Here is a 12,864-nt window from a genome sequence, read left to right on the forward strand (position 1 = left end):
AACTATCTGCTGAGCTAACTATTGATCTTAAACAAACTCTCTTCCTACATCATGTTATGTGCAATTGCTTCGTTAACACACACACGCACGTACGTGCGCACACACCACACACACACACACACACACACACACAGACACACACACACACACACACACACACACACACACACACACACACACACACACATTATGTTAATATAAGAGAACACTGAATTGCACTCATGCAAGCTTCTGTGAGTTATCTTTGTTAGTGTTTCTAGCATTCTCAAAACCCTCAGGAGGCCTGGACATGTACTGTATGTCTAATAAACTCTCATACTGTAATAGAATGATCATAATCTACTCAATGTAAAATACATTTCTCATTCAGTACGTTGTGTCCGTTTTTTTTATACCTTTTTATGTGCCATGGAGGGAAATATCCTCCCTCTGAAATGTGTTTTGTTGGGGCAATTAAAATACAGCCCTTTTCAAATATTGTATGTTACAATACATTCATTAAATGATAACATAACCTTTTTGAATTAGTTTCATAAGGTTTAGGCTTTGAAATGTCTCTGCGACACTTGTACGAGGAGCGTATCAACATTGTACGCTGCTTAGGACTTTCCTTAGCGCCTCACTCAACATTCGTATAAGAGATGTGGAGGGGAGATGCTTATCAAGCAGTTGATACGACGACAGGAATGAAAGGGGCTAGGCTTCTGGTGCCCACGCCAAGACTTGACTCTGATTGAAGCAAGAATGGAGTTGATCGATCGATACTTCTTGTAGGTGTTGAAGGTCCAGACATTTTGGCTAATCTCTAAACAGTTAAGCTGCATAAAACGTCAGACTGTAAACAATGACAGAACCAGAACGGTGTGGACGTTCGCTCTACACCGGAAACGAAAAATATCATTAGTCATCAGACTGATAGACTCTGGGTGCCCAGATTGCCAAGCAAGTGACATCAACAAAAAGTGATCAGGAAATGAATCTTTCCTGTCTATACATTCACATGCATTCAGTTTTCATTTCGTTTTGTTTGTCCCTCCAGGTGATCCGTAAGGTCAACAAGCAGCACGCCATCTTGGACGTGGACGAGCCGGTTTCTCAGCTCCACAAGTGTGCCTTCCAGTTCAGGGACGACCCGCACACCTACCTCTGCCTGTCCAATGACACCATCACCCAGCACCAGGTGAGACTGCCACACACCTACCTCTGCCTGTCCAATGACACCATCGCCCAGCACCACCCACACACCTACCTCTGCCTGTCCAACGACACCATCACCCAGCACCAGGTGAGACTGCCACACACCTACCTCTGCCTGTCCAACGACACCATCACCCAGCACCAGGTGAGACTGCCACACACCTACCTCTGCCTGTCCAACGACACCATTAACCAGCACCAGGTGAGACTGCCACACACCTACCTCTGCCTGTCCAACGACACCATTAACCAGCACCACCCACACACCTACCTCTGCCTGTCCAGCGACACCATCACCCAGCACCAGGTGAGACTTCCACACACCTACCTCTACCTGTCCAGCGACACCATCACCCAGCACCAGGTGAGACTTCCACACACCTACCTCTGCCTGTCCAGCGACACCATCACCCAGCACCAGGTGAGACTGCCACACACCTACCTCTGCCTGTCCAACGACACCATCACCCAGCACCAGGTGAGACTGCCACACACCTACCTCTGCCTGTCCAACGACACCATTAACCAGCACCACCCACACACCTACCTCTGCCTGTCCAGTGACACCATCACCCAGCATCAGGTACCTCTGCCTGTCCAACGACACCATCACCCAGCACCAGGTACGACCCACACACCTAACTCTGCCTGTCCAACGACGCCATCATCCAGCACCAGGTGAGACTGCCACACACCTACCTCTGCCTGTCCAATGACACCATCACCCAGCACCACCCACACACCTACCTCTGCCTGTCCAACGACACCATCACCCAGCACCACCCACACACCTACCTCTGCCTGTCCAACGACACCATCACCCAGCACCAGGTGAGACTGCCACACACCTACCTCTGCCTGTCCAACGACACCATCACCCAGCACCAGGTGAGACTGCCACACACCTACCTCTGCCTGTCCAACGACACCATCACCCAGCACCAGGTGAGACTGCCACACACCTACCTCTACCTGTCCAACGACACCATCGCCCAGCACCAGGTGAGACTGCCACACACCTACCTCTACCTGTCCAACGACACCATCACCCAGCACCAGGTGAGACTGCCACACACCTACCTCTACCTGTCCAACGACACCATTAACCAGCACCAGGTGAGACTGCCACACACCTACCTCTACCTGTCCAACGACACCATCACCCAGCACCAGGTGAGACTGCCACACACCTACCTCTACCTGTCCAACGACACCATCGCCCAGCACCAGGTGAGACTGCCACACACCTACCTCTACCTGTCCAACGACACCATCACCCAGCACCAGGTGAGACTGCCACACACCTACCTCTACCTGTCCAACGACACCATCACCCAGCACCAGGTGAGACTGCCACACACCTACCTCTGCCTGTCCAACAACACCATCGCCCAGCTTCAGGTGAGACTGCCACACACCTACCTCTGCCTGTCCAATGACACCATCACCCAGCACCAGGTGAGACTGCCACACACCTACCTCTGCCTGTCCAACGACACCATCACCCAGCACCAGGTGAGACTGCCACACACCTACCTCTGCCTGTCCAACGACACCATCGCCCAGCTTCAGGTGAGACTGCCACACACCTACCTCTACCTGTCCAACGACACCATCACCCAGCACCAGGTGAGACTGCCACACACCTACCTCTGCCTGTCCAACGACACCATCACCCAGCACCAGGTGAGACTGCCACACACCTACCTCTGCCTGTCCAACGACACCATCGCCCAGCTTCAGGTGAGACTGCCACACACCTACCTCTACCTGTCCAACGACACCATCACCCAGCACCAGGTGAGACTGCCACACACCTACCTCTGCCTGTCCAACGACACCATCACCCAGCACCAGGTGAGACTGCCACACACCTACCTCTGCCTGTCCAATGACACCATCACCCAGCACCACCCACACACCTACCTCTGCCTGTCCAACGACACCATCACCCAGCACCACCCACACACCTACCTCTGCCTGTCCAACGACACCATCACCCAGCACCAGGTGAGACTGCCACACACCTACCTCTGCCTGTCCAACGACACCATCACCCAGCACCAGGTGAGACTGCCACACACCTACCTCTGCCTGTCCAACGACACCATCACCCAGCACCAGGTGAGACTGCCACACACCTACCTCTACCTGTCCAACGACACCATCGCCCAGCACCAGGTGAGACTGCCACACACCTACCTCTACCTGTCCAACGACACCATCGCCCAGCTTCAGGTGAGACTGCCACACACCTACCTCTACCTGTCCAACGACACCATCACCCAGCACCAGGTGAGACTGCCACACACCTACCTCTGCCTGTCCAACGACACCATCACCCAGCACCAGGTGAGACTGCCACACACCTACCTCTGCCTACAATAATGAGATTAGAACCTGATAACAAGATTTCTCCCTTTTTCTCCCTTTTTTCTGAATATGTGTGTGGCTATCGAGGGTTTTACCAGTGACTGGTTCTATGGGAGCGACTCATAATGATGGGGGATTTTTTTATATATATATTTTTTACAGTTGTCCTTTTCTCTAGGGGCCGAGAGAAAAGAAACAGCCCAGCACTCTCAATGTCCTTCCGACTCTTTTGAATCAATCTGTTGGTCTGACCCAGATTCATTCAAAAGATCCGGAAGCACATTGAGAGTGCTGCTCCTTTTCTTGACTCTGCGCTTTCCTTTGGCCTTGTTGCACCCAAGTTGCTTTTCATGGATGGAGTTCTGCTCGCATTTGCTGAGTTTGATTCGTTACCGTAGCAACTGTCATGAGCCATTAGACCTGGGTTGAAAATAGTTTTTCTGCAGTAAGTATGAAAGTAAGCTTAATGTGCTTAATATTGAACCATGTAGTGCAGATTAGTGTATTAATGTCTTTATTGTTTCCATGCGTCCTGTACTGTAACCTCCCCTCTCTTTCTCCCTGTTCCCATCTCTCCCTCCTTTATTCTCATTCCCTCTCTCCCTCTCCCCCACCTTCCTCTCCTCCACCCCCCCCCCCCCCCCCCCTCCCCCCTGTTTCTCCAGGCCCAAGCCTGTGTCAGAGACCAGAGCAGAGTGGTGTTGAACGATGGCGCCTGTTGGACCATCATCGGGGTAGAAGCGGTGGAATTCACCTTTAACCATGGCCTGGCCTGCATTCAGACACCAGTTAGTCCAGTGCCTGTGATCACTGGGCTGGAGGTAAGCTATGTCGTGTTGATTGATTGATTGATTGATTTTATTTGATCTTTTCATTTAAAAGTACAGCAGCTCTGCCGAGGCATGGCCTGCATATAAAAGGAAAACCAAATCTAACAATGAAGCCCAGAGGCTAATTTCCATTGTGCGGGAGCTGCCATCTTTGATTTTGAAGTCTTGGATGGTGAGGTTCCCACGAGTTTCAAAGTAGGAAATCCAAGGTCAGGTGACGTCTGTGAACTGGGAAATTCCCAGTGCAAATGGAACGTGCACACGCGTACATGCACACGCGCGCGCGCACGCACACACACACACACACACACACGTGCGCGCGTGTGCACACAAACACACCCACACACACACATTCACACACACACACACACACACACACACACACACACACACACACACACACACACACACACACACACTGTCATGTGTGTCAAACCTTGTATCTCCAATGTTGGTGATATGTGTTTTTCCTTTTAGTTGAAGGATTACATCCTCCTCTTTAGGTCTAGAAAAACTTTGTAGCGTTTGTAGTTGTTGTTTGTTTTGTTGTTGTTGTTTGTTTGTTTGTTTGTTTTGGGGGGCATCATGAGAACGAATGAGAAGCCCTAAGAATAATTGTGAGAATTACACATGATGTCCAAACAGAGCTTTAGTGGTGCTTCTCATTTTCCTTGGGTCTACAGAGGCCGCAAAAAAGATGCACCGTTTCACGGGTTTCTGTGGGACACATGACTTGAGAAGCTAACATGTGTGAACAGTTGATGGATGTAGCAGAAAAAGATTGTTTTCGGAGAGGGAGATTCTGATGTGTCAAATGGACAATAACGCTACACCGTCCCTGGTGTTCTCCATCCTTTTACACCATGTGTCTTTGGTTTTGACACACAGGCGTGGAATCTCTTTCAGGGACCTCATCTTGGAAAACAAAATCCTTGGGTTTAGGAAAAATAAACTAGGCTCGTATATACTGTCATACAAAAGACCAGTCTGTTTTAGAGAAAATACAAACATTTAAAGTAAAATATGATCTTTTGCAGGTGAACGGCGGTGGACACGTTGCTATGCTGGAGGTCCACGGAGAGAACTTCAGCCCCCATCTCAAAGTCTGGTTTGGAAACAGCGAGGCGGAGACCATGTTCAAGTGAGTTGAGAGAAGATAGGAAGAATATGAGAGGAGAGGAGGTTTAATAAGATGACAAGAGAAGAAATTTTGTTTGGAAACTAAATCAGTGTGTCAGGATTAAGGATAGGGTGTCACCCACTCTCACTTGTGATGTCGGAGTGCCCCAGGGGCTCTATCCTGGGTCCACTCCTTTTTAGCCTATACATTAATGATCTGCCTTCAACATGTGTTGGAGCTGACATCCAAATGTACGCAGGTGACACAGTAATATATGCATGGGACAAACTGTGAAGAAGCTGCTCATAAACTTACACAGACCATGGAAGGCATCACAAAATGGCTTGCAGACTCCTGCCTGCACCTTATCATAAAACAAGATCAGAACAGGGCAGACAGGAAGTCCGAAACCAGACATTCGTCAAATAAAACAAATTTCAAAGTAAAAGCCCAACTTGATGAAAGGGTGCCAGGAGTCGTGTATGCAGCGATTGGGACACACATGCTCCCATAGGCCAGTGCAAGCACCGGCCTAAAAACAGTCTGTATGTTGTTGTTTTTTTACAAAAAGAGGAAATTATGTCTCTCAAACTTCTGTTTATGTATCAGGTGAGAAGTTACAAGTGGTTTCCAGTTTTAAATACCTTGGTATAATCCTAGACTCAGCTTCAAAAAACAAATTAAACAAGTTGCAATTCTCAATTCTTATTATAAGATAAGATGATGCTGATGATGATGATGATGGTGATGATGATGATGATGATTATTTGTGCACAGCCCTCATCTCAGCTCATCGAGACGCCATCACTTTTTTTTCCTCAATTTCCCCCCAACACGTAAGCAGTCCAGTCCATTAACTTGGCTACTGTACGCCATAAAATAAAATACAAAATACCCAGAGACCAAAAAGGAGGGCAGAAACATAAACACAGCACTGCTAACAAGCCTCCTACTCCAACAGGTCTCTACTGTATGTTCTTATGCCTTATAGGCCTGCTATTGTGATGTGTGACCACTCAGCGCCTCACCACCTCCTTGACTTTTATAGGTTGTGGAGAGTCGAGGGGCCTGTCGGAAAAAGACTTTGTGCATTTTGTGTAAGACAATTCAACTCCAGGTCACATCTTGAACAGACAGAAGGAAACCCCTTATTAGAGTCTTCTTATTGTTCTTTTGACGAACAAACAAGTTTTGAAAATATTTGTTTATAGTTTCCACCACGTTTTATGGCCAAGCCATCCGATGCTCTGGTTAGCTGCTGTTGGCTCCTCACGACAATGGCACAATTAGAGACCATATTCAGGACCGTGGGAGAAATTAAATATGCCTTTGCTATCTTATTACGTAAGTAAAACATAATAAAGAAATAAAGAAATAAAGAAATAAATACATACATAAAACTAATAATAACTAGTGGGCCCCTGGGAGTTAGACCCCCCTTGGGAGACCCCGCCTGGTCTGGAACACAGTGGTCTCCAAAGCCTCCGGGCTGTCATCAGTGAGTGATGTCATCAGTGATGAGTTCACCAGATGATGTCATCATTGCTTGAGTGCATCACATCATTAGGTAATCAGGGCAATCATTGGGCCCTGATCCCCGATGGGGATTTAGGGAAATGTGAATCACTAAGTAAAAGTTGACAATGCAGGTTGAGGGAAAGTGGGTACACATAAGTGACTGAAATATGATCTGCTTAAAAAGTGCCTTATGGTCTCAAGACATTTTACAGTTGCAGATGGATTATAGCACATGGGACTCCTTCACTGCTAAGTCTTTATTACCTTATGCACCATATTGCTGCGGCCACATGAAAACCTCATAACTCTTTTGCCGTTTCACTTTCTCTTTTTACTAGAATATAAAAGTTGCATGGTTCTGTATCCACAGACTACACTGCACAACCCTAGATATAGCTCATGCTTTCCATTCAAAGCTCACTAGACAACACAATTACATGGATAATAATGACAAAATCTGTATTGCTTTTTTATGTTTTTTGAAAAGCTAACCCCCCCAACCTCAATAGTAGCAAAATGTGAGGCCTACAATTGATGCAGACAAACTTAATGTTTTTCAAGGGTTTTATAATCACACCGTCAGGTGGTTACAGTTGGTCTTTTGGGAGACTTATGGGATCTGAAGCCCATACAACTCCTAGGAAGTACACCCTAAAACACAATTCGTGGCATGCTATATATGCCCATCATTTTGAGCAGGCATTGCATGATTTGTGAGGCGGTCTTTCCCGAGGCACAAACATCAGAAGCCAGACTATCTTGCTAGAGGCAGCCAAACAAATGCTGCAGCTGCTCTGTTGGATGCATGGAAAACAGGCAGTGGAGTTTGTGGTGCTCAAATAAACGTACAGTTTCAAACGGAGGCAAAGGAAAACAACAGCAACTACTTTATGTGTAAATTAGTTCAAAGATGATGACTAGGGCTGAGATTTAATAATATTAACACAAATTCTACCCATGAATACTATTGAATAATGCTGTATACTGTATACTTGGCACAGTGGTAGCGCTGTCGCCTTACAGCAAGAAGGTCCTGGGTTCGATTCCCGCCTGGGACACTGTGGGTGCTGAGGGTGTGTTGCCATTTCCATGTCCTCAGTGCAATCTGCCCAGGTGGGCTTGTCAAAAAGGGCCTTTCTGTATTTGCATGTGCCCACCTGGAGTTTCCTCCAGATAGGAACTCTCGTAACGGACAAGCCCTTCTTTTATTGTCACACGAACACCACAATACATGCATGCGGCCACAACACACTCATGCTGACGGTGGCCGGTGAAAAGTGTCCTCTGCATTTAACCCATCCAGGCATGTCCTTTCCTCCGGGGGGCAGGCCAGGAGGAGTGGTCGCTTTCTCGTACAGCGCCCGGGGACCAACTTCGGATGTTGTCGTCACTGGTCGGATGACGATGACGATCTGATCTTCTGCATGTTTTTAGTGGGGGGGTCATATACGGAGGAACCCCCTAGGGGAGCACGGGGAGAACATGCAAACTCTACACAGAGAGAAAGGCCCTTACGACGAGATACCCCACCTGGGCAGTAGGCACTGAAGATATGTGAGGCGACAGCGCTACCGACTGCGCCACCATACCCCCTTGAGTCCGGAACCCCACCGGAACCCATGTATATATATATATATATATATATATATATATATATATATATATATATATATATATATATATATATATATATATATATATATATATATATATATATATATATATATATATATATATATATATATATATATATATATAATATAATAATCAGGGTCCATTCAACGTATCAGAAAGTTGGTGTCCTACAACAGAGCAACTAAAGAGGATTTTAACTTACTCCCACAAATCTAGACTGATACAGTAGCTCTAGATTCTCCATAACTTAATGTAATAGTTAATAACAGGTGAATTCTGTTTTTAGGTGGATTTTTGCTGTAATAATCAGCATTGAGGCCTATTTCTCTTTATGACCGTTCCGTGCCATTCGCTCTCATGCCACTTTACCAGAGGCACCAGGTGTGGAGCTGAACGGCACAAAGGGCAAATTAAAGTTTTAGTCCTGTTAAAGTGAGACTGTTCAGGCCTGCTACGTTGGTTCGTCGTAAAAGTTGGCCTAAATATGACATTTTAAATGGGTTCCACTTGACAATGTTGCGTAACTAAGCGTGTTTAACCCAAATAATCTTCCGTTTGACCCACATTTGAAAGTAGTTATTTTGTCATTTGTTGAGGTATTTCAATAAAAAACACAACAGGCTTTTAGCTCCGTCTGGCTAGCATTGTCGACATTGACGACTTTGGGATGTTTCAGAAAAAGGCCTATCATTTTCAGTTGGGTTGTCTTGTCCAGCATGAATAGGCTTCAACATAAAAGAAAATAGTAGTAGTCATAGTCAGAAAAAATGTAGACGCTCAAATGAATACAGAACAAAAAGCACCTAAGCTAAGCCAATTAAGAGAACATTGGATCAGAACAATAGTTTTTTTTAACACATTTTGGGGGGGGGGGGGCAGATAAGCAATTCTCCAAACAAGTTTGACAAAATGTATTTTTTCTTTCCTATTTGCCCATCTTCATTGTGTCAAAAACATGTCTTGAGAGATGATTTTCGAGAAACCAAACCAATCCCAAGACCGGACTCAAGGTATAAAACGATGTTACAGTCAATCAAACAGACTGGACTCAAGGTATAAAATAAGGTTTATGTTACAGTCAATTCAAACATGACTGTTGACTACCTCGGCTTGGATTACAGGGAACAATGCTCTCTTATACACGAGTTTCCTGGTGAGACAGAGGATTGAGAGAGAAATCTTGTGGACGAGTCTGCTGAATCTTTACATTCAGGTTATCCCCTCGCCACAGCTCACATGGCGCATCTGACGTCAGAAGCCACCTCAGATCCCACACACCCAAAGTGCTGAGGCATCGCAAGTCAGCCTCTCTGGCCCACGGGGAGTGGCTCGCCACCAGCTTGAGCAGATACCAGCAGCTAGGCAGCGCAGAGGGAGGCTGTGTTTGTACAACACCGTCAGGCCACAATACGCTCTTTGTACGAGAAGCTGCAGTCAATTAGTGGCGGGAAGCGGATCCTCACGCTGAGGGGGCAGTATGGGTTTGAATGGAATACCTTAAAACAACACCACCACACTATAAAGGCAGGGCATTCAGAATGGGAGACTTCTGCCAGTGTTTCTGAAAACAACGGGCAGAATTACGCGTGTCAATATATTGTGTCATCATAATAATAAATCATCATATATCATCGTCATATACAATCAGTTTTCATTGGATTTCGGTCGGGTATTTAACGCTGACTGATCCTTTTCATGGCTACTTCAGTAGAAAAACATATCTGATGTCATATCTGATATCACCAGAAAGCTGACATTCTCCTCTTTCCAACAGTTTAGTAAAACTCAAAATGGGTTTCGGGGGTCAATGTGACTGATTTTGTCAGAGCAGGTCACACATATCCTTTTGTTTGCCCCCAGTCCTTTCAAGCCCTTTAGTTCATATTTTTGACTGACGTGCCGTCAATCATATCTCACTACACTACTATATTATAAGGCAGAGGGGTGAGCTGCACGGCGCAACTCAACTGCGCATCCGTGAAGCGTGCCGTGCTAGAAATGAGCGCACACTATTTCTAGTGCTGATAATAATAGCAGTTGTTGAGTGATAGGAATCAGGGATCCCATCTTCTTAAACATCGAATTCAAGGACTTCTCAAGGACTTTCCAGGCCCAAAGGATCCAACATGGTATCGTTTGAGACATGGATCAACAGCTGAGGAAGTGGACACTGTAAATAGTTAGAACTGTGAAGCTGATACAATTCAGGTGGTGGTAATGTAACATTTAAGGATGCCAACCGCCATAAAACACAGAAGAAGAAGCTGAGAAAAAGGAAGTGCTGTGGGGTTGCAGCTAGTGAAAACCGTCTATATATGTCTATTTTCAAATACTTTGACCTTGGCTTTGATTTTTATCCTCCAATTCAAACTTTCAAGGACCCATGGGAACCCTGATAAAGGGGGATTGCCTCTGCTGCATTGTTAGCATAATTAATTAGATGCCTTGTTATTCTACCATAATAAACAAAGTCCCAGTCTACTGGCAACACGTTTAGTTGTTCATCTCCTCCTCCTGTCTCCTCCCAGGTCTCCCAAGTCTCTGCTCTGCGTGGTCCCCGACGTGTCCGTGTTCAGCGACGGCTGGCGCTGTCTGCGGCGCGTCATCACCGTGCCGCTGTCTCTCATCCGATTGGACGGCCTCATTTACCGCACGTCCCTGAGCTTCACCTACACCCCCGAGCTCCAGCCGCCCCCGCCTGGAGGGGGAGGGGGAGGGGGGAGGAGGGAGGGAGGGGCGGAGGGAGGTCAGGGGGACGACGCCCTCCTAGACTCCATCCACCAGGAGTTCACCAGAGCCAACTTCCACCTGTTCGTGCAGAGCTAGCCTGCCTGCTGTGCTGAGAGCGTGACGGTGCCCCGCCCACATGCATCGATGGGGCAAAGTCCAATATACTGTCAGATCACCGCCACCGCAGAGAACTGAACATTTCTCATGTCAGCTGGCAAGACAACAGGTGTAAGATACTGAAGCCTCGAGTAATTAAACCACCACGTTCTCATACCGAAGCGACAGAATAAGTCGATTTCCAATGACTCCCCGAAACGACATTTATTAGCGAAAACGTGTGCGCAGGTGATACGCCTGTGTTTCAGTTCCGTTAGTGGAGAGGGAGGGTGACCGCGTGGGGGAGGCTCGATGCTAGCGGCCTGATGCTGCGGGTGCATGGAGGTGTAAAGCGGCCTCGTTGGGATTGGTGGCACCGCGTTTTCCTGGTTCTAAACGGTTATTTTTAGGCAAGTAAAACGACTTGGGTTATGGTTCAAAACAGGACACGTCGGGACACGAACCAGGTCTTTCGCGACGAGGAAGTTGAAAGACGAGGAAGCTACCAGTGCGCTTAACTCCACCCCTTCACACCTTATCGCCTGGGACACACCAGAAACGTGACGGAAGCGTCGAGCAGGAGCCTGGCCATGCACACGTGGCCGCTTGCGGCTCGCGTCAAAAAAAGACCGGATGCAGAAACTCTCGCTGCAGGATGTGAGACAGACGCAACGCGTCGCGGCCGCGGTGTGATCGGTCTCCTCTGTTAACAAGGACGCCGAAATGAAACTCAACGCCTCTGGTGTGTCCGCGCCGTTACTTGTCAGCGAGCTATTTCAAAATCAGACTGTTGTTCCGTTGAAGACCGCCAGAGGTCAACACTGCTTCCTGGTTACAGCTCCACACTCGCGTATACACTGCACACAAGGACTTACGCATTCGTTAACATCGGTCGGTTAAACCGCCTTGAAAATCGAACAATGTTTTCGTTTTCCTTGTGAGGACGGGCTGATGAATGAAATGTTTGTGCAGGGAAGAGCAGGGGCGGACTGGGATCATAATTCAGGCCGGGCATTAGATAACAAGCAGGCCAGGCCGATACGGGCCGACGCGCGTGCCGGCGTCCGAAGGGCGGCGGCGAAAAATTTGGGCCGTTTGAAGCTCAATTTGGGCCGTTTGAAGCCAGATTTGGGCCGTTTGAAGCCCAATTTGGGTCGTTTAAAGCCAGATTTGGGCCGTTTAAAGCCAGATTTGGGCCGTTTGAAGCCCAATTTGGGCCGTTTGAAGCCCAATTTGGGCCAAGTCCAATTTTACAATGAGATGCCCCCACTTTAAACCTGAATAAAGTAATAAAACCACTAGTAAACCAGTAGGCGGCGCCTGGCCTGCTGTTCAGTGAGTGGCCTGGCCTGGCCTGCAAAAAAA

At 47.4% G+C, this 12,864-nt stretch overlaps 1 protein-coding gene across 1 annotated transcript in view; it reads left to right on the forward strand.

The window, feature by feature from the left end:
• The window catches only part of LOC310799403 (recombining binding protein suppressor of hairless-like protein), a gene marked incomplete at both ends in the record, with an annotated part of 48,626 nt that extends 37,127 nt beyond the window's left edge, over positions 1–11,499 (forward strand). Inside the window, 4 exons of the mRNA XM_083661991.1 lie at positions 1,040–1,180; positions 4,236–4,391; positions 5,438–5,541; positions 11,202–11,499. Of these exons, the coding sequence (XP_083518117.1) occupies positions 1,040–1,180; positions 4,236–4,391; positions 5,438–5,541; positions 11,202–11,499 (699 nt within the window). The remainder of the gene's footprint in view (positions 1–1,039; positions 1,181–4,235; positions 4,392–5,437; positions 5,542–11,201) is intronic.
• Positions 11,500–12,864: the final 1,365 nt, after the last annotated feature.

Source organism: Poromitra crassiceps, assembly GCF_964638095.1.
Source record: "Poromitra crassiceps genome assembly, chromosome: 27".
Lineage (NCBI taxonomy): Eukaryota > Metazoa > Chordata > Actinopteri > Beryciformes > Melamphaidae > Poromitra > Poromitra crassiceps.